This window comes from Dermacentor andersoni, chromosome 4, assembly GCF_023375885.2.
Source record: "Dermacentor andersoni chromosome 4, qqDerAnde1_hic_scaffold, whole genome shotgun sequence".
NCBI classification, from domain to species: domain Eukaryota; kingdom Metazoa; phylum Arthropoda; class Arachnida; order Ixodida; family Ixodidae; genus Dermacentor; species Dermacentor andersoni.
In genome coordinates, this window is record NC_092817.1 from 15,997,213 (window position 1) to 16,014,921 (window position 17,709).

The 17,709-nt window shown below is 44.2% G+C and overlaps 1 protein-coding gene across 15 annotated transcripts in view; it reads right to left on the minus strand.

Moving 5' to 3' along the window:
* Positions 1-3,823: 3,823 nt before the first annotated feature.
* LOC126535781 (uncharacterized) overlaps positions 3,824-17,709 on the minus strand; it is an 82,268-nt gene continuing 68,382 nt past the window's right edge. For 10 of the 15 annotated variants that reach the window (XM_072287760.1, XM_072287756.1, XM_055073417.2 and 7 more), the window contains 5 exons: positions 17,210-17,242; positions 14,459-14,491; positions 13,333-13,452; positions 11,647-11,838; positions 3,824-4,008 (listed from right to left, as the gene is read on the minus strand). In XM_072287760.1, coding sequence (XP_072143861.1) covers positions 11,693-11,838; positions 13,333-13,452; positions 14,459-14,491; positions 17,210-17,242 — 332 coding nt within the window. In that variant the 3' untranslated portion in view covers positions 3,824-4,008; positions 11,647-11,692. Of the gene's footprint in view, positions 4,009-11,646; positions 11,839-13,332; positions 13,453-14,458; positions 14,492-17,209; positions 17,243-17,709 lie in introns of those variants that run through there. The other 5 variants (XM_072287755.1, XM_072287762.1, XM_072287761.1 and 2 more) reach the window with 5 other exon arrangements.

A 17,709-nucleotide genomic window follows, 5' to 3' on the forward strand; every position in this document is an offset into this window, starting at 1 on the left:
GAAGAGGTCAAATCCGAGTTTGCAGGCCCGAAATTTTGTTTGCCGTTTCGTCCGGGCCGTCCTTACCGTTACATCGTCATCGTCATGCCGCCACTGATGCCAAACCACCTCATTCTCGGCGTCACCCTTACCATACGAAGAAGAAAAAGTTTACCGCGTGACTCTGTGGCGAAGTGCAGCTGGGAGGCCTACGCCGTTAACCGCTCAGCTGTCGCGCTCTGTGCATGTGCAGGCGACAGAAAATGGTGCTGCATCGCGGATGAAGACGGCGTTCTGTTCACCTGGAAACAGTATAGTTCTCCAGGTGGTGGCGGTGTGCGCGCACTGAGAGCTCGCAGAAAGTCGAGAAAAAGGAATAAAATTTGCTGTTGATATTTTTTTATATATTAAAGGCCTGTAGATCGACTGTCAAAGATGGCGCGCGGCTTTTCTGCACGCGATGGCTCAGACTACGTCACATCCAGGAGCGCTATGACTACAACTGACGTTACATCACTACTCGAAACTAGGGCGCACGCTCGAAACGCCCAGTTCTCCGATCTCGCCTGCCAAAAGAAAATTAAACCTCTGCAGTTTGGAGTCTCAATGTCTTTCTTGAGGCAGTAGCTCTTCTTCGAGGCCGTGACCGGATCCGAAAAATTCACATCTCCACAATGAAGCTTAACGTGAAGCTTGAACGCGCGACCATGAGCTCAGGAGTCTCATAGTGAACCGACTGTGCTGCCCTATAGACGACAGATACAGCGGCATGGTGGCCGGCGCAGAAGTAGAGTAGGAATGCTTAAGCCGGTGGCCTGCTGTTGAGGACTTCGGAATTTGCGGCTTCTGCACAGAGGAAACTGAAATGCTGCGTCTCCTGCAATTCTAGCAAAACCATTCATTGCGATCGCAATTATATGAACACTCCAGGCGCATTTCTGCCGTCGCCGTCACGTCGTAGTCCAAGGGGGTAAAATCGTCGCCGCGCGCCCTATGCTACATGTGCGAGTGAAAGCGTGCCACGGCGAGTCTGCGATGCTCACGCAAGCGAGGAAAGCGGGGATCAAGCGCGCCGTCTTCCGTCGCGCGCAAGGATCCCGCCCAGGCCGCTCTACCTTAAAAGCCACCTGCGACGTGGACAGAGTCCGCCGCGCGTTGTAGTTTCGTGGCTTAGTTCGCGTTGATGCGAGACGCAGCACGAAAGTCAATTCGCTCGCTGCTGCTGCCGCGCTTCCTCATTCCAGCGTTTTGACAGCGAGTTCCCGCGGTTGGCTTGTGCGCGCGTGACAGTGCTTGTTAATTCAATTAGTATGCCTATGTTTACAAGCTTATGTAGCTGATAAAGCTACTATCGTTACTTCGTATGGCTAGCTGTCCACTAATTTGCTATCGCAATCGATGCTTCGCCTTTCGGACGAAACTGCAACTTCTTTTGTGGAGCCCAGCTATATTTGCTTTGAAAACCCACAATTAGACTATTTTTCTTTCATGCTATTTCCTTCAAATCCCAATGGACAGGTAGCTTAAGTGCTTGTATTAAATTCTATTTGTATTTAGCCGAAGCTGCTATTTGCATTGACAGACATCAAAAGCTCGCAGTTTTAGTAAACGCAGTTTTCGAAGCTCCGTGTAAACAGTTAACAAGAGAGTCACAATCTTTCTATCCTTTCCCGGTACTTTTGCACGTGGTAAAGATCAAACGATATATTGCAAAGCCTCTTTTACCTGGTAGACGTAAGTGCTAACTTCCTGAAATCCAAACACATACTAACGAAATGTGGAAACGTATACCAATAAATCTTAAGCTGGTTGCAATGCCCGTGGCCTTGGCACACCCTCGACAACCATTTTGTATTCTCTACATTTTACAGTACCACGTATTCAGGGTTACTGGAGGTTATATTGCACGACAGCATAAGCCCGCATAATTGTGGACCCACACTTTGCGTTTGCAAACGTGACCCTGCTAATTCATGGCTTTCATCCGGACTGTGAGGCCCCGCTTGCAGCAGCTGTAAAATTATAGACGCTCTTTTTGACACTATATAAAGTCGCTTAAGCTTGCTGTCACGAGCTGCAACGCAGAAGGCGTTCTTTCAGTTATAAAAATGTATTTCGCTTTCCCACACCGGAAAAGTACGCCAGCAAAGTATGCCTAAACAAAACTTTTTGTTGGCGTAGTTGGTGTTTGCTCAATGACACGTTTCTTTTTTATCGCAAATTAAAATACACACAAATTTATGGCAAAAAGGAACATCTCTTTCAGCTAACACCAACAAGCAGTTGTATTTCGCTAGAATAGCAGCTTGGGCTTGTTGGTTTTCCATCCTGGTGTCAACAGCGTGAAACGTAGACGGGACACGAAACGAGAAGACGACACCACAAGCGCCTGTGCCGTCGTCCATGTTTCTTCCTTCTGAGTGTGCCTTAATTTGTGGCAAAGACACATGAATTACCAAGCGGGGGCATTTTGGTTTTCAGTTGATAAGAACATTTGCGCGCACACGCTATAAGACGCATACTATAAGTAGTCGCAAGTTATCTTTGACTTTGCTTTTAGATACGATGACCTAGTGATAACTCCTTGAAAGTATACGAGTGCGCGCAGAATCTTACACAAAAAAAATTCGGGCCCAACGATTCATATAGTGGCGGATTAGCCAGCGAGGCTGTTCCGAGCAACTATGGCCAAACTCCGCATCCAGAAACACTCTAATAAATTTGGAATTCACCCCAGTTAAACCCGAAGGAGGTGGCGACTCACGCTTCTGTCGCTTGGATGTAGACTCGAACGACCTAGCTTGACGCTTACGAGCGGCCTCCAGTGCGCGATCTTCATCGGTAGCTTGCGCTCGACGCCGACGATTAGCTTAGCGTGGACAGCTGGGCTAGTTGGGACAACAAGCCGGCGTTCTTGTTACCCCTCTCTGCTCGTCTGTGTTCATTTGTGAGCTGGAACGGTGTTTCATAATGCCGACGATTACACTCTCGCATCTGCTCTCGCTGACGTTCTGCGGAAGAAAAGTAACTGGCCGCATTCTCCGCTTTCGCACGGGCACGTTGTCACTGGTTATAGTCGCGTCTCTGTTGCCGACGCCTCTCCTTGTACTCGGCTTGTTCTTCGGAAGACCACGCAAGACAACGCACAAGGCGTGGTCTTCCCATTCGTTCCATTTTTGTTCGAGTTGCAACTGTTGCAATGGTCTACCTCTGCAATGCACAGTAGGGTTCTAACACACTGCGGCGGCTACCGCGGCACACATCCCTGTGTTTTCCAGCCACGACTGCCGCGCCGTTGTATTGAGGGCAAACGACAGCAGACACAACCGGTAGCAACGGCGGCCAGCGAAGTTGCACGCCCGCCCCCCCCCCCCCCCCCTGCGCAGGTGCGGGGCGCGGTGAAATCACGTGTCCTATCTTTCTTCTGCGCTGTACTATCGTTCGTTATCTGTTTTTGTTCACTTTACGGACGTTAGCCCGCCCAGACATCCCCTTCTGCCTCCTACGAAACCACCCATACGGCTCATTCATACAGGTCCATCAGGTAAACAGCTTTGCTGTAAAACATGCACTCAGTCACGGAAGTTTCAGTATATGTTGCACTATCGGAGTACCTGCGTCAGTGCACAAAAGCTTCACTCGGTGACTAATCAACAAAATTTCTCGTTTGCTTACAACGCAAACACAAGCGCATCACCTTTGCTATGAGAAACTCCGGACGTCCTCGCCATCGCCAATGGCAACTGGCCTTCAAAAAAATTGTAACCATGCAATATAATTTAATCTATCCGCCTAATGAATCAAGTATGTCGAAAGCACGCGCAGACAGTCAGTAAAACTATGGTTCAACGAAACATTATGTTTATGACGATAGCCAACAACTTCATCGATTAGAACGTTCTCGTTTTCACCGCCTGTCACACATTTCAGTTCATTGCAGTCGTAAGCGTTGGGAGGACCAAGGACAGGGTGCGCTTCCAGTGGCAGAGCCGGAATGTCAAGCGGTGGTGCCGCAGCGGGGATCTGAAACTGACAGAACCACAAGCGCTAAATTAAGGTGACACCAAATTCACACGCATCCAAGCTTGTAAAAGCAGCACGTCTGCGCGCTGTTAGCAACATTGAGCACTGAATAGTCGTTTTTCATCCATGCCATTGACTTATAGGCCTACTGGCAGGAAGCACAGTTCGGAAAAACGAGTATAATGCTCACAAGTCATAGCAGTAACACGCTTGTGTGTGATAACGATGTTAGTACGAAATGTCACACAGAGTACAAGTTGTCAACTAAAGCGTTGACGCGGGCTAGCTCATGTATGGCACAGTTTAAACAGCACGAAAGGACGAAACAAGTAAGCGCACGGACGACAAAGCGATAACATGCGCTGAACTGAGCAGCACGCAATGATCGTTACAGTCGCAGGTCAGCGCTTTGTCGTTCGTGCTCTTGCTTGTGCGATCTTTTCGCACTATGTAGACTTCGACCACTTGCGGGCTACTTGTTTCGGTCTACCGAAGCAGCAGCGTGTGAAAAATAACAATCACAAGAATGTAAAACGTAAACAGAAGGCGATTGCAGACTAGGCAGATATGATATCTTTCATTATGACAGCGAAGCTGTATATAGATAGCCGATTCGACCGTCCGTCCGTCTGTAGGTCGCCTTTACGCTGAAAACACCTCCGGCGCAACCCCATGCGCATGCGCGAAAGACCAGAGAAAGAGAGGCGCGCGATTAGGAAATCTCACGATAGCACAAGGCCTGTTTCCTCCGATCCATGACGTCACGCTACCTAGCCCGAAATTTCCATTCACAAAGCTGGCGTGATGAAAGCGCTGAGGTCAAAATCACTGTCGCCTACTCCGGAGCATCCCCATTCTATGGCAGCCGGGCCAGGTAGCATCACTGAATCGGGGTGAATCGGAGTGAAAAGGCCTTGTGCTAACTAGATGGTGTCGGATTAGCTGCGCCAGTAGTGGCGTCGTTGCTCTCCATCGCAGCCGAGCGCGTGCGCAGCATTTTCTCTCCGGCTCCGAAATGGCTAGGGCACGCGTCATACGTGCTCCTGAGGAGCAGGCAGCTTTCGATCAGCAACGTCGTGAGCAGAACCGGGAACGAGCTAGTTTACGCCGTGCCGATGCTGCAGCCCGGGCACAAGAACAGGCTCGTGTAGCGGAGCGCAAGCAGCAACTGCATACCGAGGATTCGGCAGCCTACCAAGCCGTCGTTAAATGAACCATCGGGATTAACGTAGTGAAAACACCGGGGCTGCACGTTTCAACTTCGCTGGTTAACCAGCTGTATGGAGTGCTTGGTCGGTGATTTCTTTTTGTGTTCGTTCAGCGGCTGTGGCGTCCATTTCACGTACTCGAGTCTTTTGCCCTATTCCTTAGTCAATTCCCTATTCCCTATTCCTAATATTCCTTAGTCACCATCATAGCAAGCAGGAACATACACCCATAATTATTTAGTTCATTTGTAATGTAGGAATTATAAGCTACAGGGAAACGAAAGTGCACGAAAAAGCAACCTGCCATCGGTGAGAGCCGAACCCACATCATCCGAATTACGTGTGCGATAGTTTTAATTCGGCTGTGGTGGCAGCTACACCTACGTTCACATTCTCGAGGATTTATGAGTGTACAAGATCTGCACAAGTCACAAGATGTATACAAGACCTGCCCGCCCCTAAAGTAACGGCATCGGCATACTACATGACGGCATCGGCCAAAAGGTTATGGCAATCCCGCCGCATTACGCGTGATCAGCGTTGGCTGACACTCACAGTGGCAATCTTGTACGCATAGAGAAATACCCAACGATGCGGACTCGAAAACAGCCGTCGCGGAGAATGTGCGTTCGGCTACCCCAGCGGTAAGTTGCTTTACAGTGGATCTTTCATTAGCTATTTCTTCTCCTTTTCTTTCTTGTCTTTTGCAATAATACGTTGATTTGGGCGAGTTCGTTCATCTTGACAGTGCTCTTAAAACAGCACTATGGACAAGGTTGAAAAGAACAAAAACAGCACCCGTACTGCCATTTGTGTAATTTTTTTTCGCCCTTGTCCGTAGCGCTGGTTCAAAAAGACTCTCCCGTTCGTCGCCGATTTATATATAAACAACTTGGTTCACTGGGTATGTGCAACTGGGTACGTGCACATTCCTAGCTAATCCTCCAGAGTGGATATGCCACTGTGACACAACGGATGTGAACCTTAAATGTATTAGATATGTATTGTAATTATTTGACCATACACCTGTCATCAGCATTTTTGCCTCGACAAGTACAATACTCGTACATCGTCTTTCTCCTCGTGATGCAGACAAATAACATTTGTAGGCGACGAAGCTAACAACGTTCACATCATTAAGACACTGCTTTTGCATCTGTTTGTCTTTTACAGCGAAGCTGTACACATCTACCCTCCCCCCCACTGCATCTATCGTATCCGTGGGCAAAAATATGGAAGTGAAGCAGGCATCAACACTCCGCCCTAATAATAATAAAAATCAATAATAATAAATGCAATACAAAAGTCATGATATGTTGTTTCAAGTCGATGGGTATACTGGAACGGTTTATGAACATCACATGGACTCACGAGCCGGAGGCAATGCCATATACGCCAAGGACAAAATTTAAGTACAACGATGCACCCTTTACTCGCAAGAGGACAATGTCACCGACTGTGGAGATCGCTGTGCCGTATAAACGAAAGACGGGATTGCGATATCCACTGTGTATATATCTCCAGGCACACCCAAGTGGGGTATCGAGTTCATAGCTACGCGCTTTGCATGGGTTAGCAAACGCGACCGCCTTGATCATTTGTCCTACTTCGTTAACAACTGAATTTCATGCATTGGTATTTACTGAGACTTGGTTGCTGACCCATGAGGACCGTCTACATTTCCATAATTACGCATATAATGGCACACTGCGGCCCAATGGAATGGGTGGAGGACTTGCTGTGTATGTTAAAAGCGTCCACTAGCGTTCTGTTTTGGCCGACTGCTCAATAATGAGTCCTTCCTAATCTTGAATGTTTACCAGTCTCATTGCCTAACATAGGCGTCGCGGAAAATTATAGGCCACTAACCAAAAACAAGCGATATATATATATATATATATATATATATATATATATATATATATATATATATATATATATATTCATTTATTTATTTATTTATTTCTTGAAAACTTCAATTCCACCTATCTTTCGCTTGTACCTATGGAAGGCGTTAATTGAAATCTACTGTCTGATGACCAGAATACCAGAGAAGTTAACAGCATTATTTCATCTTTAGTTTGCTAAAAATGCATTAATCTATTTACTAGAATTACGATTAATACTACTAGCCTCTTAGACGTTTGCGTGACAAGCGTAGTACCACCCAATATTGAATCTGGCTTAGTGATTGCTGACATCAGCGATCATATTCCAATTTTTTGCTTCATTCACAGAGTGCACAAACCTAAACGTACTGCTGTTAAATATGCTACGCGGAAAATTACTGATGAAACTTTGAAGTTTGAATACCTCATTGAGAATATAAATTGGCATAGCGTATACGACATAGGTGACATATGACAAAGGTGTAGTCAGAATTTATCAGCAAGATTTTAGACGTTTGTAATAACGCTTTGCCTCTAATTCAAAGAAGTTAAACATAAATAAATTCAGGAAACACTGAATAAACAAAGGTATACAAGAAAAAGATCTGCACAAGTAACAATATGTACCACTCTTTCGTCGACAGTCGGGATCCTATTGTGTTAAAGGAATATAAAATGTACTGAAAGAAACTGAATGACGAATTAAAAGGTGCAAATACAAATTATGTTATCGAGCGCGTTACACGAACACAAACCACAGTAGTAAAGTATTGCGAGAAGTTACAAATCTAACTAAAGAAAAAGTTAATAACCCCCTGACTGAAATCAGTACTCCGGATGGAAAACTGTCAGGTTTTAACTTAGTCTGTGCTTTTAATAGGTAGTTTATCAATGGTCGTAAACAGCTCAGTGATGTACCTGAAGCTGACACTGCATTTGATATCCTTATCCCTTCTCTATCAAAGCCTGCTTTTCTTTCGCGTACTTCCTCTGAATAAATAGCCATTCTAATCAACAACTTAAAGAATCATGTTATCTGCGGGCATTGATGGCATAAGATCTGTTCCGATCAAACGTGTTGCGCCTTTTATGTGACGTTTTGTCTGACCTTGCAAACTTGATGTTTACAACTGGCGTGTTTCCCGATGACGTAAAAATAGCTAAAGTATATACAAAGGTGGTAATCGAAGGGGAATGTCAAACTAACGACCTATTTCCGTGTCGCCAATATTTTCTAAAGTGTTCGAGAATGTCAATAATTGCAGGATTGAATGTTTTTTTCGCTAAACAGAACCTCATATATGTTTGCCAGTTTGGCTTCCTGAAAAAAAAATGTACAGAGCAAGTGCTACTCATTCTTAAGGATAAAATATTGAGAAGAAGGAACACAAGCAATATGCTCTAGGTTTATTCCTCTACGCTCTAGATTATTATGCGTACAGCATGATATTCTCTTACACAAGTTCAATAATTGTGGCTTACGTGGTGTTACACTAAACCTATTACAGAATTATTTATGTAATAGGACGAAATATGCACGAGTTAATGATGTCTCTTCTGACCGACTATCACTTCTGGAGTTCCCCAGGAATCCATATTGGAACCGCTATTGTTTTTAATGTACATTAATGACATTACCAAACTATACCAGGCGCTCACGACATGATTATGTATGCTGATACTACAAACACTTTACAGAACCAAATCTTTAATGCAAGCAGAGCGCATCGTAAATCGGTGCTTAGATAATTTACAATCTTTGCTATAACACAATAAGCTTTCCTTATATTTACCTAAAACAAGTTACATTATCTTTAGGCCCATCAATACGCGATTTATAATACATGAGGCTGACTTTATTAATTTCTTAGCGTGTGGTTCCACAAAAGGCTTTCCTGGAACACACACATATCAACATTGACATCTGAAATAAGTAAATGTGTTCGCAGACTCTGCAATGTAGGTAATTGGCGCCTGTGTGGCTGAGACTGCCGATATAGTATGCGCCAATATACTCAAAATTAATCTACTCTATTCTAGTACGGGGAACCAATACTACTATCAATTATCAGAAAATAGTGATACTTCAGAAGAGAGCCTTGCGGTACATCCATGATTACTATGACAAACCAAAAGATTTCTCCACGTTGCCGTTATTTCGCAGGTATGATTTGCTTAAAGCGAATCAGGTCTACTATTTTCGTTTGCTGCAATATATTGAAGATAAGAAATTACACATTCAGAACAATCTGCTTTTAATGACACACAACATTATTGCACAGAAATTCACCAGGTCCCTAAAATACGTACTAACTGAGGCGAAAAAAAATTAAATTTTCAAGCAATTGCAACTCTTAATCAGGTGTCCACAAATGTTAATTTTGGCGTGTTTCTAAGTGTATTTAAAAACAAACTAAACAATATTTAATTGATTCTGACTTGTGTTTTGTATTGTGCCATTTTTCTTCTGTTATCTCCTCGTTATCTGCTACCATGTGACACCTGCAAGTTCACCTGAGATTTTCATGTTTATATTCTTATATCTTCAAATATGTGTTCTATGATGTCAAACTGCACAGGGGAGCCGAAGCGTTCTACCGGCCTTTCAGCTATTAGGCCAGGCTTCCTCCTTCGTAACTGAAAAAAAATAAGCTTCCCTTTCCTTTATCATCATTGGAGACTTCAATGTAGACATTTAAAAACTAGACAAGAAATGGTTCACCCTGTGCTAGAAGTGTGTTTCGAAGTGCCGCACCAATCGGAGTCACTCAACTACTCAACAACGATATAGTATAGATTTAACTTTGGCCAAGATTCGGTCAATTCACTTTTTTTTATTTACCAGAAGATATCCTGGCTGGACTCCTGGGCTAAAAGTTGCAAGAAAACAGCTTGACGGGGCCCAGGTTTAGGAATGGAACCGAACCAATCAGTGGAAATCACAGTAATCACAAAGCTATTGTCACTATCATTACCGAATTATGAAAATAAATTTTTGAACCCATCTCTAACCCTGCGTGAAGTGCTACAGCTTCGCTGGTAATCCACCTTCACAGAGTTTAATGACTGCTAAATATTTTCGCCTACTTTCATTTTCTTTTGCCAACATTTCTAAAGTTTACTTTAAAAAACAAAAACAAATAGTGTCCCCAGTGCTTTCCTTGCCTGGCTTCATATGGTTGTGACGTAAATACGTACTTACACCAAACCGCTGGGAATATAGGAGAAGGTTCGCTCTAAATAATTCAGTTTAGACAGATGTATCGGAGCTCTTCTGCAAACTTTCAATTCAGGAGTCAGCTTCTCGCGCGTGACACAGGAGACTTGAGATGAGACGATATTCTTAGAATGATCGCTTTTAAAGATACGAGCCCCAAGGCGCGACCATTGGAGCGTGCGCTCATCGGCTAAGCCATCGGAAACTCGCACGATGTCAGATGTGCGTGGACGGGCACACTTTCTGATAGCGCTGTATACTCTTCACGCCGCTTAGTTGTCGAATGTATTGACAGGATAGGCGACAGAAAACGTCACAAATTTAAGGAATACCCTTCGCTGTATAGTGAACGCTATGCCGCTCGAAAAGCATCGAGGCATTCGCTTCGTAGCACGGTCCATGCTTTGACAGTTCTCTTTTTTTTTTTTTCTTGCCTTCCGAAAGAGAAGGGACGAAAATCGTCCGCAAGCACACCGTGCCCTAGTTTCAACTACAGAATGTATCATTTCTTCGAGCTGGAATACCCAGATGCGCTATCGCGAGTATTTCGCTTCAACCTCGTGGCTCATGCGCATCTATAAAAAGCGTTGGAAAATTACTCTCGCATCTCGTGGCGATCACCTGCACTTGAAGATATCTCCTAAAGTGCAAGCACTTTCTAAGTAGTTATATAGCGCGCTTTTCTAGACAACTATGGGGCAGAAAATACGGTTTCCATAATGTAGAACTGCAGTGCCGCAAGCTGCGAAGGAAAGCACTTTTGCAGTAACTTTGAAACATCATTTATTCAACCACAAGCTCATGTTCTTGCTAGAAGCTGGTTCACATAAGGAGTGCGTACTACCCGTATGTGTTAAATAAATATGCGGAAGACAACGCCGTTTTACTTTTCTCGGGCACAGCATGCTCTTGTGTCTAACGTATTCTTTTAGTGAACTATAGCCACACAAATTCCAAACACCATTCCTCATTTAAGCAAAATGTAAAACAACCTGTTTGCCTTTCCTTCTGGTCATGGTGAGTACATAAGTACAAAGAATAACAAAGTATTATTTGCGAAAGTTCGCATAATAATTTATTGGCAATTGTTTTGTTGAACTAGCTAAGACTGGAAACTGGCGCCAGCTTTTCGAAAATGCCTCTGCGGGCTTTTAGTTAGGTTTTCCACCGCGTAGGCGAGATTTTCTTAGACACCAAATCTAGCGTATCAAACATTATGCGATAAGACTTGTGGTGTTCTCTTTAGGGAACGTTTTCTCGCAATGCTCTGAGGCGAAGGTCTATTGCGGCACTTCCCTTCTGCGCCAATGGGCTCGGGTTGCGCACGTACTCGAGTCCTCTGGCGCGCCGGATTGCTGGCCAGAGCAGCGCGCTCCCTACTGGCTTCCGCCCGCGCCACCGACCGGGCAGTTCTTCTCGTCCGACGCGTCCTCGCAGTCGACGTCGCCGTCGCAACGGAACAGTCGCTTGATGCAGCTCTTGTCCGACTCACACTGGAAGTGCGTCGGCGGGCACTGCTTCACTGCGACGGTCCAGGACACCGCAGCAGGGACAAAGGAAAATACATGGAGCAAGAGAAAGACAACCATCTTTTCCACCTCACAAGTCTTAAAGGAAAACTAAGGAGCAATTGATAAATCAGGTAAACGTTAACGTCACATTTTTTTTGCGTGATGGTATCAGCCTGGTATTGGCACTGTGCAACCAACAATTACTAAGGAACTCGATCCTGGCCGCGCAGGTTCCATTTACATGGGGCGAGACTCAAAACACACTCGTGCACTTAGATTTAGGTGCACGTTAAGGAACTACATGTGGTCAGAATTAATCTCAGGTCTCCCACTACGGTGTGTCTCATAATCAGATCGGGGTTTTGGCACGAATACTGAGGAATATAATTTACTTTCTTTACTAATTCAATAAAGCCTGCTTCGTCGTTCAAAAGCGGCCTGCCGTCGCTGCATTTCCCAGGCGGATAAATGGACATTTATATTTAGCCTGTTGGCAAATAAAGCACAGAGGCCTAATTCGCAAAGCTTCCCGTTCGTAAGCGCCGATTGCCGTTGGTCGGCCGCCTTCGCTAATAAAAGATGCGTCCATCATCGCGATAGGCTGGTGTCTGCTTTCCAGAACAGTTTTAGCGTAAGAAGTTTTTTGCGAATATGGGCGCACTTTCGTAGGCGCTGTTCCTGATTGCCATTAGTCGCTAAGGTCGTCTCATCAACACGCCGATCGCTATCGTGAACTGCAAGTGCCCGAACGCTAGCCAATCACAAAATTACTTTACGTTTTGTGAATACGGGCCCAAAGGTCGCCATATAAAGAAATTTTTATTACGCTGTAGAACTCTTCCTAAAAGCATGTCCCAGAAACGTGTAGCTCCAGACAAATTTTCACGGGTACATTCCTTCACTTTTGGCCGGTGACCGTTTGCTACCAGATTATCACTGTTATCACGGTATCGCTCGGTGCAAGACGTGGTTACGGTATTCAAAGTTTTTGTTGTTTCCGATTCTATAGCCAAAGTGTCTTGCTTAATCAAATAGCACGCGTGACACGGATACTATTGTACTACATTCTCGAACACGAGCAATTACTCTAATACGACCGTGATACGTGCATAAATAGTGGACGGACTTTAACTCTTGATTCAGATTCGACGACTGTGCCGCCACTGTCATTGTGCATTGAGCGTTGCTCGCCTTTATGGGCCACAAGTCCGCCCAAGAAAGAGTTAAATTCATAACTTACGCTTTTGGCAGCGTTTAATTCCAATTTAATTTAATACCAAGTCGCCCAGTCCTCAGCACTAGTGGTTTAATTCTCGACCGTCACTATACAACGTGACGATATTGTTAGCGAAGGTGGCCATGCCAACGGCCAAACAGCTCTTACATGCAGAAACATTTCAGATCTCGGCCCCAGATTTCTTTCACCGAGCTATCCGCAGATTCGGCAACAATCATCTACGCATTGCGCTCTGTCAGCTTTGTGAAAAACACCGCCGAGCACCCACCGCAGTTCTTTTCGTCCGAGCCATCGTTGCAGTCGTCCTCGTCGTCGCACACCAAGATGTTCATGATGCACTTTCCGCCCGTCTTGCATCTGAAGTAGTCCGCCGGGCAGTCCGGGAATTCTGGGAAAAATTCGAGAGACATAAGAAAGGAAGAAAGAAAGAAAGAAAGGCTCGAAACTAAAATGGCACTAAGAAAACGCCTCACCTCGCACCCCTTATCAAGTGAGAGGGCCTTTTCTTTCCAACCAGCACGCTGATTTTCATGAGGCATGTTGCATTTAAAATATCGAGTTTCAAGACTGTTCGAAGCGTTCTTTTTATTTATTTATACGTCATATTTCTGTAACAAGTATGCTTGTATTGGAATATATAGCATAAAAACTAAGCATAGGGTTCAAAACTCTCCAAAGCTGATAACACTAAGCTTTGCACTGCGTCAATGAAAGGGTCCAAATCCGGAAAAATGATGGAATAAACACACTCATAAAATACGCCAATAAACGTATAGATGAGGATTTTGCTAGACTGCAGAAATAATGAGCAATTTCTTGTAAGCCTTAAACTAATATGTGCATTTTCTTTAGACATTCTCATAGATGCATTTTACAGAAGACCTCTGCAAAAGTTTGTAGAAGAAATTACAAAAGTTTATGCAGTATAGTTATATAGTTATAAGTTTGATTCTGCAATTACCTGAAAGTTACCAATTTGTGGCAATTTTTGTATGGACTATCAGGGCGGGTTAAACGAAAGCGTTTCCTCCCTGTACACGCATTGCACTGCTTGACTTATTTTAGTATTTATACAAGAGCTGTTATGTTGACGGTGGCTTGTTAGGCGCGCTATTTGACTATGTTTCTACTTTTTTTTTTGTCCTTCACTCATTACTTCAATGTAATCTACGTTCCCTGTGGATTATTAGTACGTGGCTTATATGAGGTGTTCTGCCAATTATGTATGATTATGGGCCTGCATGCACTTGCTTAGGTTATTGACCCAACAGCTTTTCGTTGTGCTGTTATGATCAAATAAAATGAAACGAATAGAAATTTCAGTTCGCCTCGTGGTAAAGCTTCCTCGTACTGCTTGTATGATAGTCAACAAATTATGATAGGTGGACACTTACTCAGGCGGTCCTCTTCGGGAACAGATAGACCCTCTACAGTTCAAGAAATAAATAAATAATGCCGTGAAGTGAGGCTTGATTACCTCGTGCGACACCAAGATGTTTTTATTTTGATCTATTTGTTTTTATCAGTAATATTTATAGCTTATAGGTTTATTAATTGTTTATAGGTTATAGGTTCATGAATTGCGGAAGACATGTCACAAACATAATAGTACGCGTTAGCTGTCACAAATCATCCCATGTATCCTTAAACAGCTAGCGATCACAGAATTTCTACAAATAGTGCTTTCTAGGTAGGTCCCTCTATGTTGTCAGTTCATAATTTATGAGAAACGTGCTGATCTCTAAGTCATTTCCTTCCCTGTCACTCCAGTACGCCTCGCTGCGCGTTAGGAATTAGGAAGCACCGAATGTGGCCCATCTGTTGCACTGGCAACGTGACTAGGTTATTTTCTCCCAAGCTATGTTCCCGCAGTTTAATACTACATCGGTTGTTAGGCTACCATGGTGTTTTATATTTAGCTAACAAACTCGACTTAAGTCCACCTAATGACATGGGTGGTACTTAAAGAAATGAGCGTTAATGAAATACACGCTTTATCGTTGCAGGCTTGCCCAGTGGTCGGCAAACACTTCGGCATGATGACGATAAAGAAACAGAGTTAGAAAGAGATAGAGAAACTACGAACAACGCGAAATGTAGGTGGAGAAGAGAAAGATGTAGGTTGGTTAGACACGTGGTTTGTCACAGGTGTTTAGATGACCCGACCCTCATCGACAGAAAGGGTTAAGCTATACTGTATGTGCCGAAGCTACGAATGCACATGGCTGCCCGCATTGGCGGTGAAACAAGCGAAGACAGGCGAGCGCTGCTGGGCGCAACCTCTTACACGAGAGCTGGAGGCCTTTGGCGACGAGCAGGCTGGCCTTTTCAGGTTACCAACAGGCTGCACCTGTGTGACTCCCGTTGCCGCTTGTTGGCCGCTCATTCCACTTCAGTTTTCCCGATATCGTTTGTTCACCTCCTATTCTTCTCTCTCACAAACACTTTATGAATACCTAGAGACGTTCTCGTAGGATGTATTTGGTAACGGCGTTGTCTTTATGGATAACCAACGACCTGAATCTAGAACTTGGCAAGGGATGGCAGCTAATAGAAGAAGACGAAATTGAGAAAGAAACAACTCGGTGCACTCTGTCCCGTCCTCTTTCGTCTCCCTTAACGCACATTGTGACATTCGTCATGTCCCACCGGCCACACTGGAAATAACTTCTTGCTCACCACTCATCCTTTGGTTAACAATCACACCACTCGTTCCACAGAAAAATAGAAAAGTTCTCCAAGTTCCCATTGGCCGACTCAACTTTGCTAAAGAAAACCGGGGCGAGTAAAACACATAGCGACGCTATTCTTCTCGTCTATGGGCTTCAACAATAGCGACTCATAAATAACGCGGGTGAAGTACCTAGTGAACACGTTCCTGGCGGTAGAAAAGAATCAGTTTTCCGCTATAACTAGGGGAATACTGTTGTGTTGTCCTTGCCAAAAACGTTCGTTTCAATCCTCCGATATGATTTGTTGCCGCTTGCCCTGGGTTTACTTACTCGCCAAGGAACCTAAGAGACTCTTTCAGGCACAGTGACCACGCGCAATATCAATAAAACCACCGCCAATGCCTCACGACAAACAAGTTTACACGCAATGCGAGCCGCCGCACGATTGCATCAGCACACTACCAATGCACGCGCCCCGATGTTAGCATTGAAGCAAAAACTTCTTGCGCAACTTCCGCGAGACCCATTGAAATGCGCAGATCAGAGCCCCTTTTCGCACTGAAAAACAGCCCCTTTGCGCAGGCTTTTAGTCCGCAGAAAAGCTAGCGTTACCCGTACAAAGCCGCGTGCCGGGTATTGCAGCATCGAAATGCGGAAAGCTTTTACCGTCGATCACAAAAGCGCTGCGAAGCTGATCCGCGCAGCACTGGCCGCTGTATTGCACTCTTTCTCTTCGATTCGTTGTTCTTACTTCGCTAAGTTCCTGGGAAGTCAAAGAACGTGCCTCTTGGTGTTTTCACCGCGATCTTTCTGCAAGTCGCGTTATTTCATCGAGACGTCGACTTTAAGCGCGCATAATTATTCCTCCGTCCGCGCTTCATTTATTTGCTGCATAGTCTATTCATTCAGCTCGACGTCTCAGTTGTACTGCTACAGCTTTAGCATCGAAACAGAAGCTGGCGGCTAGTTTCTTTATATTTAGAAATACCGGACAATAGTTCTCAGGTTGAATAAGGCCATGCAATAGGCTTACTGAAATTCACTTGCAAATAATATTAACACAACCTGACAAACAGTTGCCATGAAAAGAAACTTTTTCGTTCACAAGTAAGGAGATAAAGCGGAAATAAGTGGCGCTGACAAATACCGAAAATGCTTTATAAGACGTGGAAGTGCACAATGCGTGAACTATAGGCCAGGCAGTAGTCATCTTCAAAAACAACGTTGGTTATTTAAAAGAAAGCAAATCCGTTGGTGAGAAATAATAACTGGTATATAACTGGTATGCGTGCTACGCGATTAGATTTCTCTCTTCAGAATACGAAGTAGCTTGCACTCTAATATTCAGACGATCATAGAATATTAGCGCGAAACATTTCGAGTGTATCAAATGCTACTGCCTATTCTCCATTTCAGTTCACATTTCATAATTCTAGCAATAAAAATAAAAACAACGTTGATTGTAATGCTTACTCAAGGCATTGATTTTAGGAGTGACCCCTTTTGCTGAAAAATGGAAAGAAAGGGATATATATATATATATATATATATATATATATATATATATATATATATATATATATATATATATATATATATATAATAACAAAAATACCGTCATAGCACACAGACAGAAAGGACCATCTGATAAAATGACAAAGCTGATCAAGTTGGCAGGTACTCATGCCATGGCGGGGAAACACAGACGTTTAAAACACGGATGCTATAGTATTTTTGCAAACCTTCATTTCCGTACCACGAGGATTATCTCCTTGAGCGATAACTCCATACCATACCTTCTCGTAAGCGAGTGATGTTCCTATTCTTGCTCCTCGATTAGTTGCAGCAACTTCAGTGCCGCCCACTGTATGAGACACACTAAACCAGCAGGTTCAGTGTCACGTGGATCGACTGGCTCACATGGCCAAGTCGAGCGACCTTAATAAGTTAATTGGAGAGCTTTCCACCTCACT